The 22,160-nt window shown below is 38.7% G+C and overlaps 2 protein-coding genes across 6 annotated transcripts in view; one reads left to right on the forward strand and one right to left on the reverse strand.

The window, feature by feature from the left end:
• The window catches only part of Cept1 (choline/ethanolamine phosphotransferase 1), a 38,437-nt gene extending 28,318 nt beyond the window's left edge, over positions 1 to 10,119 (reverse strand). The window contains exons 1-2 of the mRNA XM_004641713.2: positions 10,026 to 10,119; positions 3,046 to 3,455 (exon numbers count right to left, since the gene is read on the reverse strand). Of these exons, the coding sequence (XP_004641770.1) occupies positions 3,046 to 3,384 (339 nt within the window). The 5' untranslated portion in view covers positions 3,385 to 3,455; positions 10,026 to 10,119. The remainder of the gene's footprint in view (positions 1 to 3,045; positions 3,456 to 10,025) is intronic.
• A 51-nt stretch (positions 10,120 to 10,170) lies between these two features.
• Dram2 (DNA damage regulated autophagy modulator 2) overlaps positions 10,171 to 22,160 on the forward strand; it is a 38,997-nt gene continuing 27,007 nt past the window's right edge. For 3 of the 5 annotated variants that reach the window (XM_023701774.1, XM_023701772.1, XM_023701776.1), the window contains exons 1-3: positions 10,171 to 10,255; positions 16,483 to 16,567; positions 19,115 to 19,256. In XM_023701774.1, coding sequence (XP_023557542.1) covers positions 19,129 to 19,256 — 128 coding nt within the window. In that variant the 5' untranslated portion in view covers positions 10,171 to 10,255; positions 16,483 to 16,567; positions 19,115 to 19,128. Of the gene's footprint in view, positions 10,256 to 10,425; positions 10,694 to 16,482; positions 16,568 to 17,866; positions 17,940 to 19,114; positions 19,257 to 22,160 lie in introns of those variants that run through there. The other 2 variants (XM_023701775.1, XM_023701773.1) reach the window with 2 other exon arrangements.

Consider the following 22,160-nt stretch of genomic DNA (forward strand, 5'->3'; position numbering starts at 1 on the left):
AAAGTGGTTAGGATAGATATATAGTTACATTCTCTTAATGAATAGAGGGATTTGTTCTAATGGTGTTTGTAAATAGGATATTAAGTACGCATCTTGCACAGCAATTAACCACTAGGAAGAATGTATGCAATGTGTTAATTATTAAAACTGTCCTACCAATTTGGTTTGAAATTGTCTCATTGCTATTTGTTTCTCAATAAAATTATGGAAAAAAATATTTTAGTATATTAAAATTTCACATACAACATTTTAGAATTTTTAAGTGAGAACTGTGTATTAGATCTGCTTGTATAGTTGTACTAGTAACAGGAGAAATAAAACTATAAGGTACAATATTAAGAAAAAAATATTTATAGTCGTATCTTCCAAGGAACAGTTTCAGAAAATAATTGTAGGTATTGAACTTAAATGATATATCTTTAAAGAGAGGTCTAGGAATATAGTTCAGTGGTACAAGCGCGTGCCTGGCAAGCACAAGGTCCTAAATTTGATTCTTAGTACCAATAAATAAATAAATAAATAAAATTAAAAAAATAAAAAGGGAGCTTCTAGTTGGTTTATTGTCTTTAAGAATATAGAATAAGATAGCTCTGTCTCAGGGAACTAGAAAAATAGGGTCTTCTTGGGGTCTAATCTTAGTATCTTAACGGTGTGAAATATTATTATGGAACAGAGAGTTAACCTGAACTGTCAGTGAACTCAGAATCCTAGAAAACAGAAAAATAATTACATGTATAAAAAAGATAGAATTAAGCTCTCTTCTGATTTTCCTGTCTCCCTATATATATCTATCTGTAGTACACTAATCTAATGTTTATGTATTTCTTCCTTGTTTCCATTATTTTACAAATCTCAGAGTCATTTTAAAAAGAAAGCTTTGTAATTCTAGAAGTATGGTCTTAAGTAACAGCCTGGTGAAGACACTAAATGAAGAAACATATGCATCAGTCATGCTATCACTAATCCCAGTAGATGAGTAAGGGACTAAAACCAATCTGTAAAATTTTGCAGAGATACTCTTAGGTGAGTCAGTTAAGGTAACAAACAGCAAATACATGGCATTACTGAGCTTCTCCAACAGAGCTGGAGGACTTACATGCACACAAATGTTACACCCATGCTGGTCTTTTGACAAATGCAATTAAAAACATCTCATTATATGCTAGGTACCCTGAAAGCATGATCTTATTTAATACTCATTACACCACAAAATAAGATTCAGAATGATAAAGTATGACTACGATAATTTATATACCTTATAAAAGATCAGAAATAAAGAGCCTATCACGGAAGATAGCCATGACCTATTTTAATGCCTTCTGATTCAAGCCTAACAAATATTTCTAGCATGCAGCAATAAATGCACCCAAGCATACCCTTCCTTTGCAGAACACTGCTTTTCCTTGCAGGGCAATAAACAGTGGCTTGTAGACTATTTCGATTCTTCCCAGCAGCAATTTGGAAAATTTCTCTGTGATCAGAGCATTTTCTTTTCTGAAAGCTTCCCAAGTTCTGATCAATTCCATGGTGACAGCAATAATTCTAAATCACTTAAGAACAAGGGCTAAGTAAAATAATCAAAGGGATCATGATACCTGGTATTCAATAAATGACTATTTGTGGCTGAACTGCTTTTAAACCTACTGCCACTTCGTGAAACGCATCCTAGACTTCCCTTAGGATGACTGAGGGTTTTCATGCAAATCAACCTAACTCCCTCTGCTTATGTATCAATACCTATAATGACACGTGAGATCTGGATCAAACTCTGGTGAAAGCCGTTCACAGCTCAGGTAAGCTTCATGGGAAACAACTCAAGGGACACACAGTAAATAACCCCAGGGCATGCCTAAGCACTTGTACTAGTTTTTGCTTTTAAAGGGGTCCTGACTGAGGTAAAACAGGATACTGAAGAAAATAAGGGAGGCCCAGAAATATATTCACATAATCTATGCAAATAATACTTGTTCAGTAAAGAAGGAATTAAAGAGTCAAGGAGGTGGAAATAACTACCTGGAAGGTAAAAATCATATTTTATAGGTACCTGTGACCTTAAATAGCCATTTACTTTAAGAGATATATCTAGAAACAAAAGAACTGATGAAAATAGCAAGGAATTGGAGAGTGGTAATTTCACCTCCAAGGATTAAGTCACACAGAAAGACTGCTTTAAAAAATTATTTCAAGCTTAGAACAAGATGAGGAATGTGGTAGCCATTACGATCTCATATAATGCACCATGTTCAGTTGAAAATCACCTTCTACCCTCCTGGGTAACCTGAGACTGATTATTCTGATTAATACAGGCAAAGCAAGTACTTCTGATTCTCTTCCATCTAACTACTTTGACTTAACCATTTGACAAGGAAATATTAAAACTAAAGAAATAAACATTAATTTACCCATTCTGATCAAGAGTACTAGTTGTGGTTTCAAGTAATGTGCATGTATAAGAATAGAGGGCAAAAACAGAATAGTAGTGTGAATTTGAGAAGGTCTAGCTAGTAAGTAATACTATGCTTCCTTTCTAATGGCAATCAGAATAGTACACAGAACAGAAAATATATCATTCTGACCTTTTCCTTGCCCTCTTAGAATAAGAGTGATACACGTGAAGCCATATGTGTTTATGGAAGAAGAGATATTAAACAATTTTCACTGGAGTGAAGGAAAAAATACTTCTGACAAGATTGATTTATAGCTACATTGCCTTACATACCAGAAATGTTTTTCTCCAATCATTTAAAATTTGCTAAGACTTTATTCAACCATCTAAATAAAAGGGGTATGGGGGGATTCTTTCATAAAGGTTTAAGACTTCACATGTTAATTCCTTCTAGTACTAATTTACCTAATAGGATTAGCATATACCCTTTGCACAAAGTTGGTTGTATTTGTGATTTTATTGCACAGTGTATGTATTTAAAAATAACTGATAGCTGTCAGATTGTCTTACCTTTAACTGAAATGACCCCCAAATCCCAATTATAAATGTTTTTGATAAGAAATAATGTTGTTATCTATTGTTGAAGAAGTTCCTCTTACCTGCTCTGTAGCTGTAGGGCAGTAGAAGACTAATAAAATAGTTGTACAGATGTTTATCAAGAGTCCAATGATGGTGATGAGATTTGGGGCAATCCAGGATGGAACTCTTCCAACTAACCATTCCCAATACCCCTGCATTAAAGGCTCAAGCAGGGACCGTCCAGCACTCTGGTATCTATGTTCTTCTAGCCGCTTTAGCTGGTGTCTTGACAGTGGTGGTGTAGGTAACTGAAATAATTTATTTAATACACACCCTGTAGTACTCATATGCCCGAAGCCCATGGAGGACTCCGGGTGAGAATCTCCACATCGTTTCCTTGTTGAGCGGTGCCCACTCATGGATCTCAGTTTTCTTTAATTTGGAGAGATGAATTTATCTTGTTTTGGAGCGTTCTGTGGCTGGTGTTTATCTGATGGGGAAGAAAGACATTTGTCAGCTATTACTCAGCATCAGTAAATTTAAAAAATTCAACCTGCTAATAGAAGAATACTAAATGGGAATTAAAACTAGGGGCCTAATTTTGGGTCTGGTTCTTGTTGAAGATGTATAATCACATCTGTAAGTGAATACTAAAATACTTTCAATAGTTATGCTTTCCGTTACCTTGGTTTGTTTGACCTTAACGTTCACACTTCTTTCCATCTCACACTATTTCAGCAGTTTAGTATTATATCAGAAGAATAACTTAGCTGACATGGGTCTTAACCTAGATTTTTATTTGATGAAAATGGCCAAAATTCCTGAAGCATTTTTACTATAATACTCAAAATTAAGTACTTTTTATATGTGAACTAACTTAATTCTCACAACACCTCTGGAAGGTACATACTATTAAATATGCTTATTTTTTAAAGAAAAGGAAACTAAGGCACAGTGAGGCTAATTAACCTGTCTAAATCACAGGCTTTATAAATGGTATTAAAACACACCCAGGATTTCTGTCTACGCTAAGCTGAAAAATGAAACTTACTGGTGCAAGTGGATATGGACAGTATTTTACTTGAGAATAACAGCAGCAAAAAAAGGTAAAAAGCAGTGTGATCCGATGCTGTGGGGAAGTAGTAAAAAAAAAAAAAGATAAGTAGATTAAATGATCACTGGTAATAAAGGACTTTGAGTTAATTCCAAAGTACTTTCACGTGATTTAGAAAAGGTTAAATAACATACTTAAGTATAATTAAGGAAATAATTATAAGAATATCGTAAGATTTGCACATGACCTCAATAGTGTTAAGTGGTGAAGGTCCAGAGCAGGGAGGTGAAAATGGAAATACAGAAGACAGTCAAGTCTACAGGTAATTTCTTAGAAATTATCTTAGAGGGAGGGGTCAGCGGAAAGCAGTTAGGGATTAGACATGAGAAGTAAAGCAGCAGAAAAGAAAAGGAGACAGGCCTGTAATGGGAGTATGCCAGGAAGCAAATCACAAGGTTCAGCCCAGCCTGGCAACTTAACGAAACCTCCTGAATATTTAAAAATAAATACAGAAACAAATAAAATTTAAAACTAATAAAAAGAGCTGTGGATGTAGCTTGGTGTGAAGGTCCTAGGCTCAATCTGCAGTACCATTTTAAAAAACATTAGTAGTTAGAGATTAGTGGCCCTAGTGTCAAAAGGGAAATTTGGGAAGAAAATCCCTTTGCTGGAAGCAAGCAAAGGGAGTTAAAATACAGTCAATTTTGTTAAAAAAAAATGTTTTCTTTTGCTTGGTTTATTTTTCGGGAGTGCTGGGGACTGAACCCACAGCCACTCTTATGCCACACAAGCACTCCACTTTTGAGAGATACCCTGAGACCAACAATACTTCTCTCTTTCTCTATTTTCTTTTTGGACAGTGTTTTCCTATATTCCCTAGGCTAGTCTCTTCCTTTGAGATTTAAGCAATTCTCCTGCCTCAGCTCCTAAAACAACTATGATCATAGGCATGAACTATTGCACTCAGTTTTAAGTAGATAATGAACTGCTAAGTAGCAAAGTTTTAGAGCAAATCAAAAGAATGGAGTTTAAGAGATGAAAATTTCAAGTCATCATGTAGGAGCTATAGTTGAAAGACTAGAAAGGAGAAAATTTCAGTTAAGAATTTGCAGGAAATTCACTGTGTTTAGGAGGAGGAGGAACCCACGGAGGTGGGGCAGAAGGGGGAAAGAGAGAAAGAAAGACACACATAAAGAAATAACAAAAAAGAATGATCTTAATTTAATTAAAAAGAAAGAAGTGTGGCACTGGAGCAAGAAAGATACACTTCTGATCTTCTGGTTGAAAATTACCCAGAAAGCAATATAAATTCCCAGAAATTGTCCATTATGGGAATACAGAATGGGACAGTATGCAAGACATTTCAACAGTGGATCTTGTACCACGTCCAGGTGTCACCTCTCCTGTGTGTGTGTACGCACGCATGTGTGTAGATGGGGCAGAGGAATATTCAAGGCTAAGCTGACTGTGGATATAATACTGGTGCCCATATATAATAAGCCACGACTTCCTCCTCATATCCCTATAAATATCCACTTCCAAAATTTTAATGACTTAAGGTGGTTCTCTATCATTTATCTATTTCAACATTCAGCTCAGAAAATAGTCATTGTAGTCAAGTTAACTTTGACTCCAAAGTTAAATGCCACAATTTAACCAATGGTGGGTCTCTGAAATAAAATACTTAATATTTCAAACCAACAGTGCAAATCAAAGCTAAGATCTTACTGTTTCAAGGAATTCTTCCTCACAATTGCATCACAGGTGTAGTCTTTAAAATTGTTCAAGCACATGCTTCTATAATGTTAAAAAGCTCCTGATATGATCACTTGAAATCAAGTGGCACTGCCAATGACCAAACCACTTAGCTTTACAGTGCCCAAAATATTTACAATTAAATTAGATGATGTATTTTCATATTAGGCAAGCTACAATCTGCTCTTATGTAACTGCACTTGAAGAATGAAAAGTTTAGTCAATTTGCATTTTATTGTTGCAGTATTCCATTCTCTTTTTTTTTTTTTTTTTAAAGGTGACACCTTGAACCTGCTTTTGGCATTGACCAGCTATAAGCAACTGATCCCTATGGTTTTAAATTTGAACATTTGGCAGGACTAACTGACACAATGATACTTTCATTCTGAGCCCCCATCCCCCACAGTGACCTAGGTATTTTCAACCTTTTATTTCTCTTAGAAAAACCTACATTTTGATAAACCTTTCAGATTTAGCCATTGCCTACATAAAGAGAGATGACTTTTTGATGACTTTTCTCATTAACATTTCAGTTTGACAATATTATGTCTATGAAGCTATTAGCAACAACACTGTAAACATATACACAGGTATAGGTAGCCTTTGACATACAAATGCTAATGCTACTTTGCTTTGGAAGCACACAAATAGCCAGAGGTTGCTGATATTTCCACAAGCCAATCTCTTCTCCTTTTCCTTTTCTTTTCTGTCTTTTTGAGACAAAACCACCAACCAAACAAAAACAACCAACCAACCAACCAAACAAACAAACAAAAAAACCTAAACCAAAACAAAACCTGTTTCACTATGCAGTTCAGGCTGGCCTTGACTTCACAGTGATCCTCCTGCTTCAGCCTCCCAAGTGCTAGGATTACAGGTGTGTGTCACCTTGACCATTTTTTCTCATCTCAGAAAAAAGTAAAGTTCTTAAATTTTAGGAAATGAAAAGCACGCATATGTCAAGGAAACAGGTAGCTACAACAGGAAGATCTGGGCAGGGCCACAGTACATGGAGAAAGTACAAAAGGACATGGGAATGGGAATAAGGAAAGGAAATATAACGGTTATAAAAATTATTTAAGCAGTTGAAAATTTCATGTGGAGTTAGGCCTATACCAAGAAGTGTGAGCAGGAAGTATCCTTTCTTATTATAGTGAAAAGAACCAAAAAAAAAAAAAAAAAAAAAAAAAAAAAAAAAAAAAACTAGCCTCAAAACTTACCTACCAGTCAAGTTTTTATGAGAAAGCAGATTTCAATTTCAGCATGCATTTGGACAATAGCTGAATGCAATGGGAAAAGGCACAGTTTCAGCTCCCATGTTCAATGGGAAAGTAACTAAAACTGGTAAACAACCAATAACATTACACAGTGATCTGAAGAAAATAAAGGGGTGAGCCAGAATGCAGTAACAATTTAAACAGTTGTTAAACATCTTTTATAGCTTTTATATCAAACTCAGGGAAAAGAAGGAGCTAGACACCTTAAGAGCAGGAAGAATAGTCCATGAGGCATGAAAGAACTTGTTTTGTTCATGTATCTGAGAAATCCCAAGGGCTGGAAAAGCAGGATAACATGAAGTTTGAAGAGTCAGAGGAACACAGACGTTTGTAGACTATGGCAAGACAAAACTTTATTCTGACATAATGGGAAACTTTAGTAAAATTTAATAATTCTGACATAACCAGAATTATTACGAGGTATTATGAATTATGAGTTTATAATAAAACCTGTAATTTTGGAGCACAATTTGATAGCTGAGGATATGTTTTTATATATCACACAAGTGAATATTTTAAACTGTAAAAAAATTCCATTACCTGTAATTCAGTTTATGATACTGACTGAAACCTCAGTGATTGTAACCAGTGCGTTCACTATAACCTGGGCCCAGAGTTCTGCTCCCTTTTTAGCACTGGTCACACTGAATGTTTTCTGCCTGTTGATCTGTTTTGTTTTGTTCTTTTCATACTGCTCAGTAAGCTCCACCAATGCAAGCAAGGGCCATGCCTGTTTTGTTAACATTCTTTTCCCATAATCCCATACTGTAGCTAGCACTAAGTAGGTAATCAAATATGATTCATTTAACATTTAACGAGCACTCTACATTTTTCTAGACCCCATAGAAATTTCAAAAACAAATACACCATTCTATAATCTGAAGACGCTCAAAGGGTTGGGGGCAATTTCATACAGAGCTAAATTATAACATGCTGTCAACAAACTGTTCTCAGAATCTAATGGAGAAAGACATATGGTCTGACAAATCATTTCTTTGCGCAGGCATGGTTAATTATAAGAATAGGCCAACAAAAGAACAAAAATATAATCAGCTATTTAATGTACACATTTAATAAAATTACAACTTATAGGCCTAAAAAAAATCCATCACACAGAACATTTGTTCTCATGGCAGCTGAAGACAATGGCCTCCTGCCTACTGTATTCCTATTGTGGACTTCAGCACAGTGAGCATCTGACACACATCAAATTTAAACAAACAAAAAGCAAAACCCGAATATCTAATTGCTGAGCAGAGCATAAGGTAAACTTACACAACATCCAACCTGTTGTGTAAAATTCCACATTTTCCACTCCCCCCTGCCGCCCATAGGTGAGGGTGCCAAGTTTTGATCTGCACTGATTCAGCACTATGCTTACAATCTTTTCTTTGGGAATTGGGTAATACATAGGTCTTCCCCACCCTTACGGCCTTGCTAAAGGAAAATACTAATGTCGACATCAGCAGAAAAGGGAGTAAGAAATGAAGAACAAGTGAAGAAACGAAGAAAAATGACACAAAATAAAAGCAGGATCACAAGATTAAGTTCAGTATTATTTAACAAATGATCCATAAAGTAAGTTTACAAAAAACAAAAGCCTTTTCAACAGACTTGGAAGCAAAAATGGTACTGTGTGATACAACCTGGATCTAGTCTTTTGCTGAAGAGAAACTGCATTTTTAAAAAAGGAAATCATTTTCTCTTAGGAGGCAAAAAAAAAAAAAAAAAAAAAAAAGCAAAAGCCTCGCATTTTAGAGGTTATTTTCTATTAAGAATTTCACAGCATGATCCTTAGGAAGAAAACAACAGCACCTTCTGCCAGTTTAACCTAACTTATTTAGCTAACAGATCTAGCCAACTTATTTCTCACATTAAGGGTTGAAATGCAAAGTTGTACAGGGACTTTTAACTAGTTTTTCATAGCACAGAATGAGTATGCAGCTTTCATAATTTTATTTTTTGTGATCTTATGTGAACGTCAATGATTGTAAACTGGTAATGTTTCAAATACCTTTTCTACAACGTTGTGTTTTGAATCAGTCAATCTAATACACACGGACTTGGTCGCCTTCCTACTAGTTCATGAGTAGGAACTGAAAATTCTCAACACACACAAACGCAACACTAGTACTCGTTGAAAAGCTGCTACGATTTTGCTTACTGTCATAACACTGATTCAGTGATAAAACTACAAGACTTTAGGCAAAATGATATATTTAATACCAATGATGCAAAAAGGCAAAAATATCAAGCGCCAAACTGGATATTTCTATTCAGAACTGCACGGCATGGAAAAAAACAAATATGGCTAAATGTAAAGGTCTCATTCGTCCAGACGTTCCTCCAAACGTTCCAGGGAACGTCGGCAAACACCAGAAACCCTCTCGTCTTTCCTCCTTCCAAGAACACTGCTGAAATGAAACCTCGCCGGGAATCCCGGAGCTTGTCGATACAGTCTGAAATTTCTAGAAAAGTTGCTGACCAAGAAGTGAGGCCCAGCCACGGAGCACCAGCACCACCTTCCCAAGTAAGTCAGAGCCGGCACAGGACGCTGCAGGGCTGGAGGGCCGGAGGGATGGGGTGCGCGGGGCGGGAGGGTGTGGGCGAGACGGGCAAGGTCGGCGCCCGGCGGGCAGCGCCCCAGCCCTGGACCCGCTCGGCACGGGCTTCGGCGGCCCGCGCCACCCGGGCTCCGCTCCCACCCTGCTCCCCGCCTCCCGCGCCGGGGCTCCGCCACCTCCGGCTCCAGAGCCCCCGAGGGGTCACTCGCCCGTCGCCGTCCCCACAAGCCCGCGCGAGGCCACCCTGCGCGAGGAGGAAGGACCGCGTCTGCCTCTGCTAGCCCAGAGCAGCTCGCCCGCAGCGCCCGCCCCGGAGCTTCCAGCCCCCTCTCCACTGGTCCTGGGGGAGCAGCCCCCCCACATGCCTTTCCCTCAGAGCCGATCCACCCCCTCTCCCCCCGCAGCCTTACCCTGACCCCAACAAGTACGCTCCTAGAAATAACTCCGACTCTGGGGCACTGAGTGACTCCGGTCAGCGGCAGCACGTTCACGACACTTTCGCGACTGCCGTAAAGCGAGCGAGGGTAGGAAGGAGCGGAGGCGCGCCCGGGCTGGACGGGTCGCTCGGGAGCGCGCACAGGCCCCGCCCCTTGTGCGAGCAGCCAGCAGCCCGGGTGGACCGGAGAGGTCAGCCGGGAAGGTAGGCCGAAGGGCGGGGTCCTGGAGGAGGACGGCGTCCCACCCTCGCCCCCACCTGCCGCCGACTCTCCCTTCAGAGTCGGGTGCTGGAGAGCGGGAGGGCTGAGCCGTGGACGTGTGCGCGACTTGCGGGGTCCACGCGGGCCGCCGGGGCCGCGGGCGCGGTCAGTGCCGACGGGCCTCGGGTCGCTGTCCCCCGTCCCTTCCTGGGTCCCCCGGCGTCGCCGCTCCCCGCCTCCCCGAGTGGCATCTCGCCGCGCTCCATCGCTCCAGACAAAGCCAAGCGGAAATCTTCACTTTCGCGCCGCACTTAGAGGAAAACTGCCGCGCCCCAAGCAATTCCTCAGCTTTTGCTTGAGGAGGTTCCGAGAACTTCGCGCCCAGTCCCGCAAGAACCGTGTCGGGGTTTGCGTCATCGCTTCTGGGCTCGTTCCGCGTGGTGAGAGCAGGGAGGGCGAGTGCCTGGGCGCACGAGCGTCGTTCTTTCTGGAATTCCGGTGGCGAATCAAGTTGGTCAAGACCCGAATGGAATTCAGTGGTTAGGCTCCTTATGGGGAGACTTCACTGACTTCGCAGACAGTTTGGTTGGTGACGAGACTCACGGAGAGAATTGAGTTTGTGAACCGAGGTAGCAGCCCAGATGGTGATAGGAAGTTGTTCCATCCTATTCCCAAGTCGTGCTTCGCAGTCACATGCATCGAAAAAAACCCAGAACATTGCCCAGAAATATTTTCTCAGTTCCCCAAAGTTTTAGTTCATAAGTCTGTACCCAAGAGCAGCTCTAGAATTTGTGTTCTGTTATGTGATTCTCATTTCCTTGTAATTTATTTTTTTTTTTTTAAAATCCAGTCTCCTAGGTTCCTTAGGATTTAACTATTAGAGAATGTGTTTGTCAGGAGGCCAGGTTAGAAGTTAGGAAAATAACTGATGTGTAGTATGTTTTGCTTTGGGTCTGATGGTTCTTTGGACCCGAGAGCCGCTTGGGGCTTTTGTCTGTTTACTTAGAAAATTTGGAATTTATTTTCTTATTACTTAGAAGCCACCACTGAAAGGAGCCGGCGAGATAGCTCAGTGGACTAAGTGCATGCTTTGGCAAGGAGAGGGACCAGGGTTTGATCCCTGATCACATATGCCGGCAGCCCCGCCCCCAGGGAGTGCTGAACCGGTGAATCGCTGGGGAGGCTGAAAATAGGAGAATCACTGTGGATCCAAGCTGCATAGTGACACCCTGTACCAAATATATAAATGAGGGGCGAGGGAAAAAAAGAGTTAATGTTAGTTAAAAAAAAATTAACTGGATTTCTGGTCATGGGTATTAAGAGAAAGCACAGAAGAGGACAGTGCATTTTATTCAACACTGTTAGCTTTATGTAAAGTATATTTCTGAATATTTCCAACTATTTTAAAAGGTGTTTTTTTGTTTGTTTGTTTTGGGGGGCCAGGGTCTGGCTTTGTAATTCAGGCTGGCCTCGAACTCACAATGTAGTCCAGGCTTATCTTGAACTCACTATGCCGCCCAGGCTGGTCCCCAGCTGGTGGCAATCCTCCTGCCTAAGCCAAGGCTCCAGAGTGCTGGGATTAGAGGTGAGCGTTCCCATGCCCCGTAATTGTGGTAAGTTCTTTTAAACGGTTTTGAAAGATTTTTAAACCTAATAACTCCTCAAATTCCAACTTTGCTTGGTTGGAGGAGATTGCTGTACCAGGCCTTCATCTTTCCAAGATGAAGTTACATGAGCAAGTATTTAACTTTCTTATCTAGCCTGCATTTTAATTTCTTAGTTGTCATTGGCAAACTGGTAAACCATTTCAGTTATTAGTTTAAACAACAGCCTAAAGAGGTATGAATACAAGATGATTCATACCTAGAAAGTGTACCTAGATGTTGTACCCCATATAGGTGGTTAATTATGACTGTACAAAATTAATAAATGATCTGTTACATATCATTTTTATAGATGAATGATTAAACCTACTCCTTTTTAATTTTTGAGAAGGGCGTCTGCTCAGTCCTTAAGTCGCTCAGGTTAGGCACACTCATGATCCTTTTGCCTCAGCCTCTTGGAGTGCTGGGATTCATTATTATGTTTTATTATATTTTATGTTTATTCTGTTCCCTTTCAAGGGACAGTTCTTTGAGGGTTTTACAGATTAGAATACCGTAACTCAAGTGAAGTAATTTGCCTGAAATCATAGTTGGAAAATGGTAACAGTAGAACTTGTTTTCCTTTAGGTAAATCTGGTCTCACAGCTGTGTTCTTTACTTTGCATCAATGCTAGCTATGTTTCATTTTGCTTAATAATAAGCTGTCATTCTTCTCTAATTTTTAGCCCTGTTCTGTAGGAAGAAACTTTCTTTTTCCCTTTTATCCTTTTGAAGTCAGGGAAAGATGTCTCATGTAATAAAGAACAAGAAAATTGATGGCCTCAAATTAAAATGTTATTTAATTCCAGATGTTAACACCATCATTATAAAAAAAATTCTAGTATTAATCCTTTAAAGAAAAATAATTGATAATTTTGTAGCTTCATGTTCGGTCTGTGAACATTATTGGTGCGGTTAAATTGTGCTATTTAAAATCACAATGGTGCACTTGCCCTGGGGCAGGTAATCTGCATCACAGTGGAAGGAGTAAGAGGCTGGGTAGCTCCTCAGCGGATGCCACCATTCCATTTAGCTCTCTGCCCTTTGTTGCTGCCCCTGAAAGGTTGCTCTCTGCCATGTGCCACTCTGCCTTGGAGCTGGCTGAGTGTGGACTGAAACCTCCAGTAACCATGAGCTAAATAACTTTCCTTCAAAAAATAAAAATTAAAAAAAAATTGTGTAGATTTAAATAACTTGCTGGTCCATGGATTTTAGAATTTATAAATGGTGCAGGCTTGAACAGTTTTGAAGACTGAAATTTTGAGAACTTGTAAAGCTGGTAATTTGTCTTTCAAATTCTAAATAGTGGCATTATCTCATTTAGTCTTTTAAAAAATGTATTTGGTAGAGGGTCTACAAGGTCTACAGGGTCTTACACCACAGATCGGACTGGTAGTGATTCTCCTGTTTTCAGCCTCCTAAGTGCTGGGATTATAGGTGTGCGCCACCATGCCCAGTCTCAATTGCCATATCAGGGTGCCCCAGGGATGGGGCAGGCATGGTACGCTGGGGATCGAACCCTGACCACTGTGCTCTGCCTAAATGCATACTTTAGTTCACTGAGCTATCTGGCCGGCCCTTTCATTTAGTCTTTGAGTTACAGTTGGTTATGTATCAACAATGTGTCAGGTTCTTTTGTGTTAGCAGTGTAACCTCTATAATAACTATCCAGCACAGTCCAGTGGAACTTTTCCAGTATAAAGAAATGACTATATTTTTACTATCCTTTGGATAGCTACTAGAAAAATGGACTTTTGAGCACTTAAAATGTGGCTGGTGTAAGACAGTACTGAAAATTTTAATTTTCTGTTATTTTAATTAATTGAAATTTTAACTGAAGTAGCTACATAAACCTGTTGATACTGTATAGACAGTGTAGTGGACACTGATAATATTCCTATATTTCAAAGGAAAAACGGATTCAGAGAAGTTATGAAGCTTTTCCAAATTTTTACAGTTGTACTAAAAAAAGGTTTTGAGCAAAAGAATAATTTAGTAATGTTAATTTGGCAGTGAAGTGGAAGTCACTGAGGTGAAGAAAAAAGCCAGAGACTTGACAGTCTGAGTCACATAGGTACACAGTGTGCATTGGGAGGAAGGATGGTTGTGAATGACTTCTAGAAACAGAATTGCTGTCACTTAGTGAAGTGCGTTAGGACTTTGAGAGCACTGAGGGCTACTCTGAAGTCTTAGAATCTGGGTAACTTAGAAAAAAACAACTACTTATTGAAAGAAAAAACTTTTGAATAGTTTTGAGAATTAAGAGGAATTTTTTTCATTTCAGTAAATATTGTGTGATTACTATGGGTAAAGCTTTTTACTATTCTTAGGTGGAGAAGTGGAGTCCCTCTAAAAGAATTTTATTCACTTAAAACACCTTCCCAGAAGGTGAAGAGAGTCATGACTTCTGAGAATAAGGGGTGTTTCCTTCCAGACAGAAAGGAATTAGAGAAAGTTGTGTGGAAGACAGCAGTTGAACTTTGTTTTAAAGAGTAGAAAGGATATATACATATATATATATATATAGATAGATAGATAGATAGATAGATTAGATATAGATATACATCTATATATGCATCTTTCTATGTATCTATATATATAATAAAATGGTAGGAGGCTGTACTTCTATTAGTAAGGTACACGAACAATTTTTTTTTTTTAAGTTTAGTTTGTGGTACTAAGGATTGAATCCAGGGCCTCCATCCTTTTAATTTTAATTTTTTAAAAACATTTTTGAACCTGCATGTGCCAAAAACAATTTTTTTTTTGAGACACATTCTTTTTTTTTTCTTCATGGTACCGGGGATTGAACTCAGGACCCTGTACTTGCCAGGCAAGCACTTATTTTACAGAGTTGTCTCCCTGGCCCCGAGACACATTCTTGCTAAGTCACCAAGTTGCCCAGGCAAGACTTAAATTTGGTAATTTTATTCAACTTCTCAGAGTGCTTCGATTATAGTTCTATGCTACTGGAGCCAGTAGGAAAAAAAAAAAAAAGTTTTGAAAATCCGTTCACCAAAACACCTAAAGACTGAATAAATGAAGTTACCCTTTAAACTACATAGCAGCTCTTGTAGGAAAGAAAGGGAAATCCTGAGGGCTGCAAAGTCACAGAATCCAGACTGGTTTACCAGTACTGCAACAAGTCTCCTTTGGGGGCATTTGGCTTACAGCAGGATACAGGATAATGAGAAATAAGTGATTCAGAGGCTTCCCTGTTAACCTCTTAGGACAGAAAAATAGAACTCACAAACTCCATTCACATGGTAATTTGCATAACATGTACCTGTGTTTCAATGGATGACATTTTCATGCGTTACAATATCAGTATTTCCATTTGAAATTGTACACTCCTAGCCTTAGAGAACTATCCAAATCAGCTAGGATCTCAGAAGGCTACACTCCTTGAAAGGTAGGATGAGAAGATCCTGTAATTCCCTGCTGGAAAAAAGGAGGTAACAAAGGAATGTACATTTCACCATAGGTTTGGGTGGATAAATAAAGTTACCACCTGAGAACTTAAAACTATGGAGTCTGCCATCACTCAGCATCAAGGTTAAAGGTTACATTATGGTCTTAAATAGTGGAAGCCACAAAATTAAAACACTTGGTCCTGGCTAGTAATGTGCCCAGATGGCTTGACAAAAGTAGGTATAAACCCCCTGGGAAATAATTCAGCCTTTTTAAGTCTTTTAGAATATCCCATATTAAGATCATCCAAATATGAATTCACAATTGAAAACCATGAAATCCTTGGCAAGGGTAGACTGACCAAAAATACTAGACCTGGGTTCCTAAGTACTTTAGGAATATTGGAAACAGAAATGATTCAATATTTGTACAAATTGAGAATTCATGTCCCAGAATCTCATGCTAGAGAAGCTGCCTATAAGATCTTGGGAAGGAATTGGCATTATTAATTTACTAGATAAAAGAAATGTTGATAGAATGTTAAGGACTGACAAGAAACAAGTATAAGAAAGAGGACATTACAATAACTTAGGTTAGAAATTACTGAAACACAGTATACTAGCGACGTTAGGTATAATGAAAGAAACTTACTTAGCAAGATGTAAGTATACATATTTAGTAATAAATCAGATGACCAGAGTAAATGGGAAGTACAAATAAAAAAATGGTTCCGATTTCATTACTTGGAAAGTCAATCTGAGATATGAAAGATGACTGCAGTGGAAGACTGTGTTGGTTAGTACTAATTAGGATCTTTATGAAGTTGGAAAACACTAAATTCTTTTAGGCCATCGAGCTATGAGAGGGAGCTCCTCCATATTATTTTCATGCACGTGTAAGATCAATTTCTTGTAGTTTAAATTGTTTCTATGTTTTTAAAAAATTAATGTATTTAATAGTACCAGCGATTGAACTCAGGACATCTTGCACTTGCCAGGCAGGAGCTTATGCCACTGAGGTATATCCTCAGCCTAAAAATTAAATTTAAAAAAGGCATGAAGATGTATTTTCTAATATACATTATTCACACTTTGGAATTCAAGGGAGAAAGTGATGTGTGGCATATATGTATTTAGGTTCTCTCTCTCTCTTTTTTTTTTTTGTTCCTCATGTAGGAGCTGGAAATGTAATGGTGAATAAGACAGTTGTTTTCTGCTATAAAGAATAGTGAGAAATAAAAGCCCAACAAGCAAGTGACCTGTAAGTATGATGACCATTCTGGTTGGAGGAATACAGGGTGCTGCTGGAAAAAAACAGGGACACTCAACTGGAGCCAGAAAGAGTAGGGATTTGAAAAAAAATGTACAGAAATTAACTGGATGAGTAATGGGCTTGTGGGATAGCATTGTAAGCTAGTCATCCTGACAGGCAGCAGTATACATGAAGGTCTGAAGGTATTCAGGAAACTCGAGCACATTTCAGAATGTGTAGCAGGCTTGCTATGGCAGTGTAGCATAGTGATTCTGCAAACTCAAGTATAAAATTGTTTCAGTATGAATTTTGTCTCTTAAGTGGTCCAACCCTATTGCTTGGGTAGTTCTCTTATCCTCTGTAGTACTATTAAAAAGAATAAATGAGATCATGTATATGAGATGCTTAGAAACATTGCTGACAGTAAACACTGCTTTTGTGATGATGAACAAGATGAGTGTTAGAATAAGGAATTGAGAATAAAGAGTAGCTGGAGATGAGTATAGGAAGATAAATAGAGATCAGATGATGCAAGGAGCTGACAGACCATGTTAGGGAAAGACAGTTTGTAATGGCATAAGAGAACCATTGAAGGATCCTTTGTAGGGAAGTAAAGTGATCAGATTGTTATTTTAGACTTAGAAGGGTTGGGGCCAAGGAGATAGCTCAGTAGAATAAGCGCATGCCTGGCAAGCACATGGTCCTGAGTTCAATCTCCAGTACTGTAGGAAAAAAAAAAAATTAGAAGGATTGCTCTGGTTTTTAGGCTGGAATCTAGATTAGTTGTGATCAGAACTGGAAGAGCATTGGATATAGGAAAAACCAAAAACCCTTAGGAAATATTCTTTGTTTTTAACCCAATAATTATCATTTATCAAGAAGTGTGCAGATTTCTCCCAAATGCTGCCAGTTGTTTCTGCAGCAGATATGAGCTGAGTGTCTTCCGATTCAATTTAGTTCTGACAATTTCTGCTCGGAAAGTGTATTTGGTATTTGGTAGCACCAGATACCAACGATTGAGTGCTCAGCCCTGAAAGACTGCCCCTACTTTGGATACTGTTCACAAGCCCCATGTTGCTTATGATGGTCAGCTATCCAAGGGGATTCACATGATCTCTAAGTCTCTAGAGTGGCTAGAAAAATCAGTTAATTTTAATGCCTCACAGAACTCGTGTTTATTAATTTATTATGAAGAATATTATAAAGGAGGTAGGTAAAGATGTCTATAAGATAAGCGAGGAGCAAGCATTTACCACCCTCTGTCATCATTGTCCATACTCTAACCCATCTGGGTGCACCATCTTCCAGGATCTTTGTTTAGATCAGCTGTCTAGAAGCTCTCTAAAACCAGTCTTTTGACGACTTATGGACATTTCATTGTGTAGGCATGATTGATTAAAATATTGGCCATTGGTTATTAACTTTAGCCATGTAACCCCTTTCCCTCCAGGGAGATTCATTGGGTGGGACTGAAAATCCTAATCCTCCAGTCATGCCTGGATGTTTATTGTGGTCATCCCCTAACCCGAAGCTACCTAGAGACTGTCTACCCCTAGTCATCTCATTAGTATGGAAAAAAAAGGATTCTAAAGGTTTTAGTAGCTTTTTGCCTTGAAACAGATGAAGACCAAATACAGTTAGTCGTCCTTATCTGAGTTTTGCATTTGCTGTTTCAGCCAACTCAGCAAGTTTAGTATTATTACTCTTCTATTAGCCTGATTTGAAACTGTTTTGTTTCTATTTTTCTTCTTTATAAAATAAAATAGAATAAAGAAAATATTAGAAAAGTTTTTATCTTTACTGAATATGTATAGATTTCTTTCATGTCATTATTCCCTAAATAGTACAGTATAGCTACTATTTATATTCTATTTGTGTTTTGGTAGTTATTATATGTAATCTAGAGATTAATTAATCTATATGTGGAATAAGGTTTTTTTTGTTTTGGTTCCTCGAATGAGGTTCAATCCTCCACCACCACATGCCAGTCAGCCGCGCCCCCTGGTGGGCTGAGCTGGCCACACACACACACACACACACACACACAAACACACACAATAAATGTTAAAATAAAAAAAATTTAAAAAAAAATAAACTATATGTGACTATATGTGTAGGTTATATACCAGTATCATGACACTTCATAAAAGGTACTTAAGCATCTGCATATTTTGGTATCTGGAAGCAATGCCCCTAGGATATGAAATTATATCTATATACCTTTAACAGCCTCACAAAGACTATCTAGGAAGTTATGATAGTAATGTAGCCCATAGGGTAGTGAGGCTTAGAGAACGAGCAATGCAGAGAGAAGGGCAAGACTGGAAAGAAATTTAGGAGAATAGGCAGTTCTAGTTCTTGGTTATGTGTGGGATGATGACATCTTGGTTCCACTTACTAAAAAAGCAAGGAAGAATGGTTGTTGGGATGCTCTGAGGGTCATTTCAGGAGGGGAATAGCTCAAGGTGGTCAATACCCGGTTGTGGGAGTGGGTGGCTAAAGTAGAAAGGAAGAAACATATGAATTACTTTTTCAAATTTGTATTTTCTTCTGCAGGAGACCTGCTTGAAATGTGGTTTCAGCAAGGCCTCAGTTTCCTTCCTATAGCTCTTGTAATCTGGACAGCTGCTGCTTTCACGTTTTCATACATTATTGCAGTAACACTCCACCATGTTGACCCTGCTTTGCCTTATATCAGGTCAGTGATACATATTCTGTGTATAGCAAAAGCTTTATGTCTTCTCGATAGTTTACATTCAAGCTGATGTTTTATGTCAACATTTTGAAATGAAGATTTTTACATTGAAGTTACAAGAATGAAGGAATATAAAATGAAAGTTGCACTTAGCTCTTTCTGTGTGGTAGAGAAAATGAGGAGACAACAGGACAAGATACAGTTAGTGGGTTGATTAATGAATTGTCACCTTTTAGTGCCTTGTCTTTCACATAAGGGTTCAGGGCGTCTTATAATGTAACTGCAATTATTCTTCCTTTAGAATTAAAAATGCTACAAATAACAGTAGTGACAGAAGAAGATAGTAGTAATGACACATATTTTTTTTTCCTTGCAATTGCCAGGCAGGTTCTTATACTGATGAGCTATCTCCCCAGCCTAACTAACACGTGTTTATTGATTCTTATTATGTAGATGCTGATATTTTAAGTATTCTTCTTCTTAAAACCTGGCCTTCAGTGAATACGCCTCCAACCACAGTTGTCTTCTGCGTTGATCTGTTGAGTGCCCAGCCCTATCTGACTGCCTACAATATTTCTACCTAACTTAGCTATCTATAATATTCCCCTCTCTGAAGAAGTAGCCTTAACTTCCATGAGGGGGAAAGAGTTGAAGACCAGTCTGGCTACTTCAAGCTGAAGAAGATGGTAGTTGTGACTGGCAGTCCTCAGAGGGTCTGTCTAAAGATCCTTGCTCAGTGCCAGGTGTTCTTGTCTTGGATAGAGGTACAGCTTTAAGTCTGGAGGAGACAAGATCATAGAAGCAAGAACTTTTGGGCCAAATGATAAAATCAATAGCATAAATGTGCATACAGCCAATAAACTTTCCCACCAGGAGGAGCCAGTAAGATTTCCATAAGAAAAACGTCCAGGAAATTTTAGAATCTGACACATCATTAGCCTGTCATCTAATATCTTAAATAGATATTAGCAGAAGGATCAGGAATGTACACATAATATTCAGCTTTTACAGTTGCATAAATACCCCTCTCTGTTGGTGTTAGAATGTCTCATGCCATCCCACTTCGGAGGATGTCTTGCCTCATTAATTTTACTTCTTCATTTACTGAGAGAGACCAGCCTCAGTGCCATTTAAGACCCACTGTGTATAGTTAGTTAAGGCCTCGATGTGTTATTGCATGACATCCTCTAACTCTAGTGAAGAGAAAGATAGAAGCCAAATGATCATAGCAGTGAAACACACTTTTAGACCATCAATACCATAGGCGGTGCAAGTTTTCAGGTTTCTCAATACTTTTGACATTTCTGCCTTGTAAATGTGCAAATTGCAGCATGTATCTTTTTATTTTTTCCAGGGAATAGCCATTGTGGGATTCCCATCTCATTCTGGGATGATTCAGCCAGCTTGCTGCAAATCTTCAGCCATATATTTATTGTGTATATAAATTGTTTGAAGTGATGTTTGTCCTAAATATTTAGTAGAGTTAGACCAATGAAAATAGGAATGATTTTTATTCCCAACATAAATATTTCCTTTCTCTTAAGATGTCTTATATTGAAGTTTAGTTCTAGATAATCATCCCATATCTGGTTGTTGCATTCAGATTAAGACACTTACTTTTGGGGGTGGGGAGATATCTCAGTGAAATAAGCACTTGCCTGGCAAGTGAAGGACCTGAGTTCAATCCCCAGTTCTGCCAAAAAAAAAAAAAAAAAAAAAAGACACTTACTTTTGGTTAATGGGAATCCTACTAGAGCTTTTAAAGAGGCTTCAGTGGCATTATCAGAAAAAAGCTTACTATATCCAGGATTGTTAAGCATATAGTTTATAGACCATTTAGTACCTTGTAATGGTGGGCTAAATGATGAACCTTTGAACTCTTGTGACTCATCAATATAGTCTTGTAGTTTATTCCAGTCATCTCCTTGGAGTAGTAATACCCACCAAAGAAGTCCAGATGTACTGGACAACGAGCAGGCCACATAGTGAGCATATTTTTTTTGTGATGACTGCATATTCTGTGTCTACCTTAGAAAGGAACTGCATTCAGCCCTGAATGGTAAAATGATTAGTAAAAGGGCTAAGAGTAACATCCTAGATTATTTATCTGAAGACTTTGTTATTTTCTTGAACAAATATCTTAAGTCTTCTGTGGGTTCCCAGTAGTATTCCAGTGGTGAGCACCAGTCTGTACTTCCCAGGACCTGAGTTGGCAGTGGTGTGTCAAGGAGTCGAGGGCTGCTACTAACAGCTAATGGAGTTGGCAGGATCTCAGGTTGGTCCTAGAGAAGGAAATGATGAGGGAAGAGACCATACCAGTATTAAGTCTTCAGAGTGGAATATGGGATTTCCCTTTTCTAGGCTGCGCTTTCATTAACTGTTGGAATGTCTATTGGGATTTAGCCAGTGATGTGATATCCTTCAGTGAGGATTGAAGAGAAAATCATTAGTGAGAAAAGGGAGTCTACAGAGCAATTCAAATGGACTGAGACCTAGAATTTGAGGTGTATTTCTTATTTTAATGAGAATTAAAGGTATTTAGCAAGGCCACTGGAGATTTGGTCTTTGAGCCATTTTGCAAAGATGTCTCTTTATGGTCTCATTCATTTTGTTCCACTTTTCCTGATGATTGTGGCCTCCATGCACAATGGTGGTGATAGAAGATGCGTAGTACCTGAAAGACGCTATGTGTAACTGCTTTGAAACAAAGCCCTTAGCTCGTAGGAAGTCCAAATCTGGGGATGATTTCTGAGACTAAAACTTTTACTACCCTCTTGTGCCTTTTCTCTTTTACAAGGAAAAGCTTCAACCCAGTTTGTGAAGGTAATTTCCCAGACTAATAAGTATTGAACTCCTTTACTCTTCGGCATATGTGTGAAATCAAGCCGCCAGTAAGTCTAGAAACTG

This window comes from Octodon degus, unplaced genomic scaffold (genome assembly GCF_000260255.1).
Source record: "Octodon degus isolate 3935 unplaced genomic scaffold, OctDeg1.0 scaffold00140, whole genome shotgun sequence".
Classification (NCBI taxonomy): Eukaryota; Metazoa; Chordata; class Mammalia; order Rodentia; family Octodontidae; genus Octodon; species Octodon degus.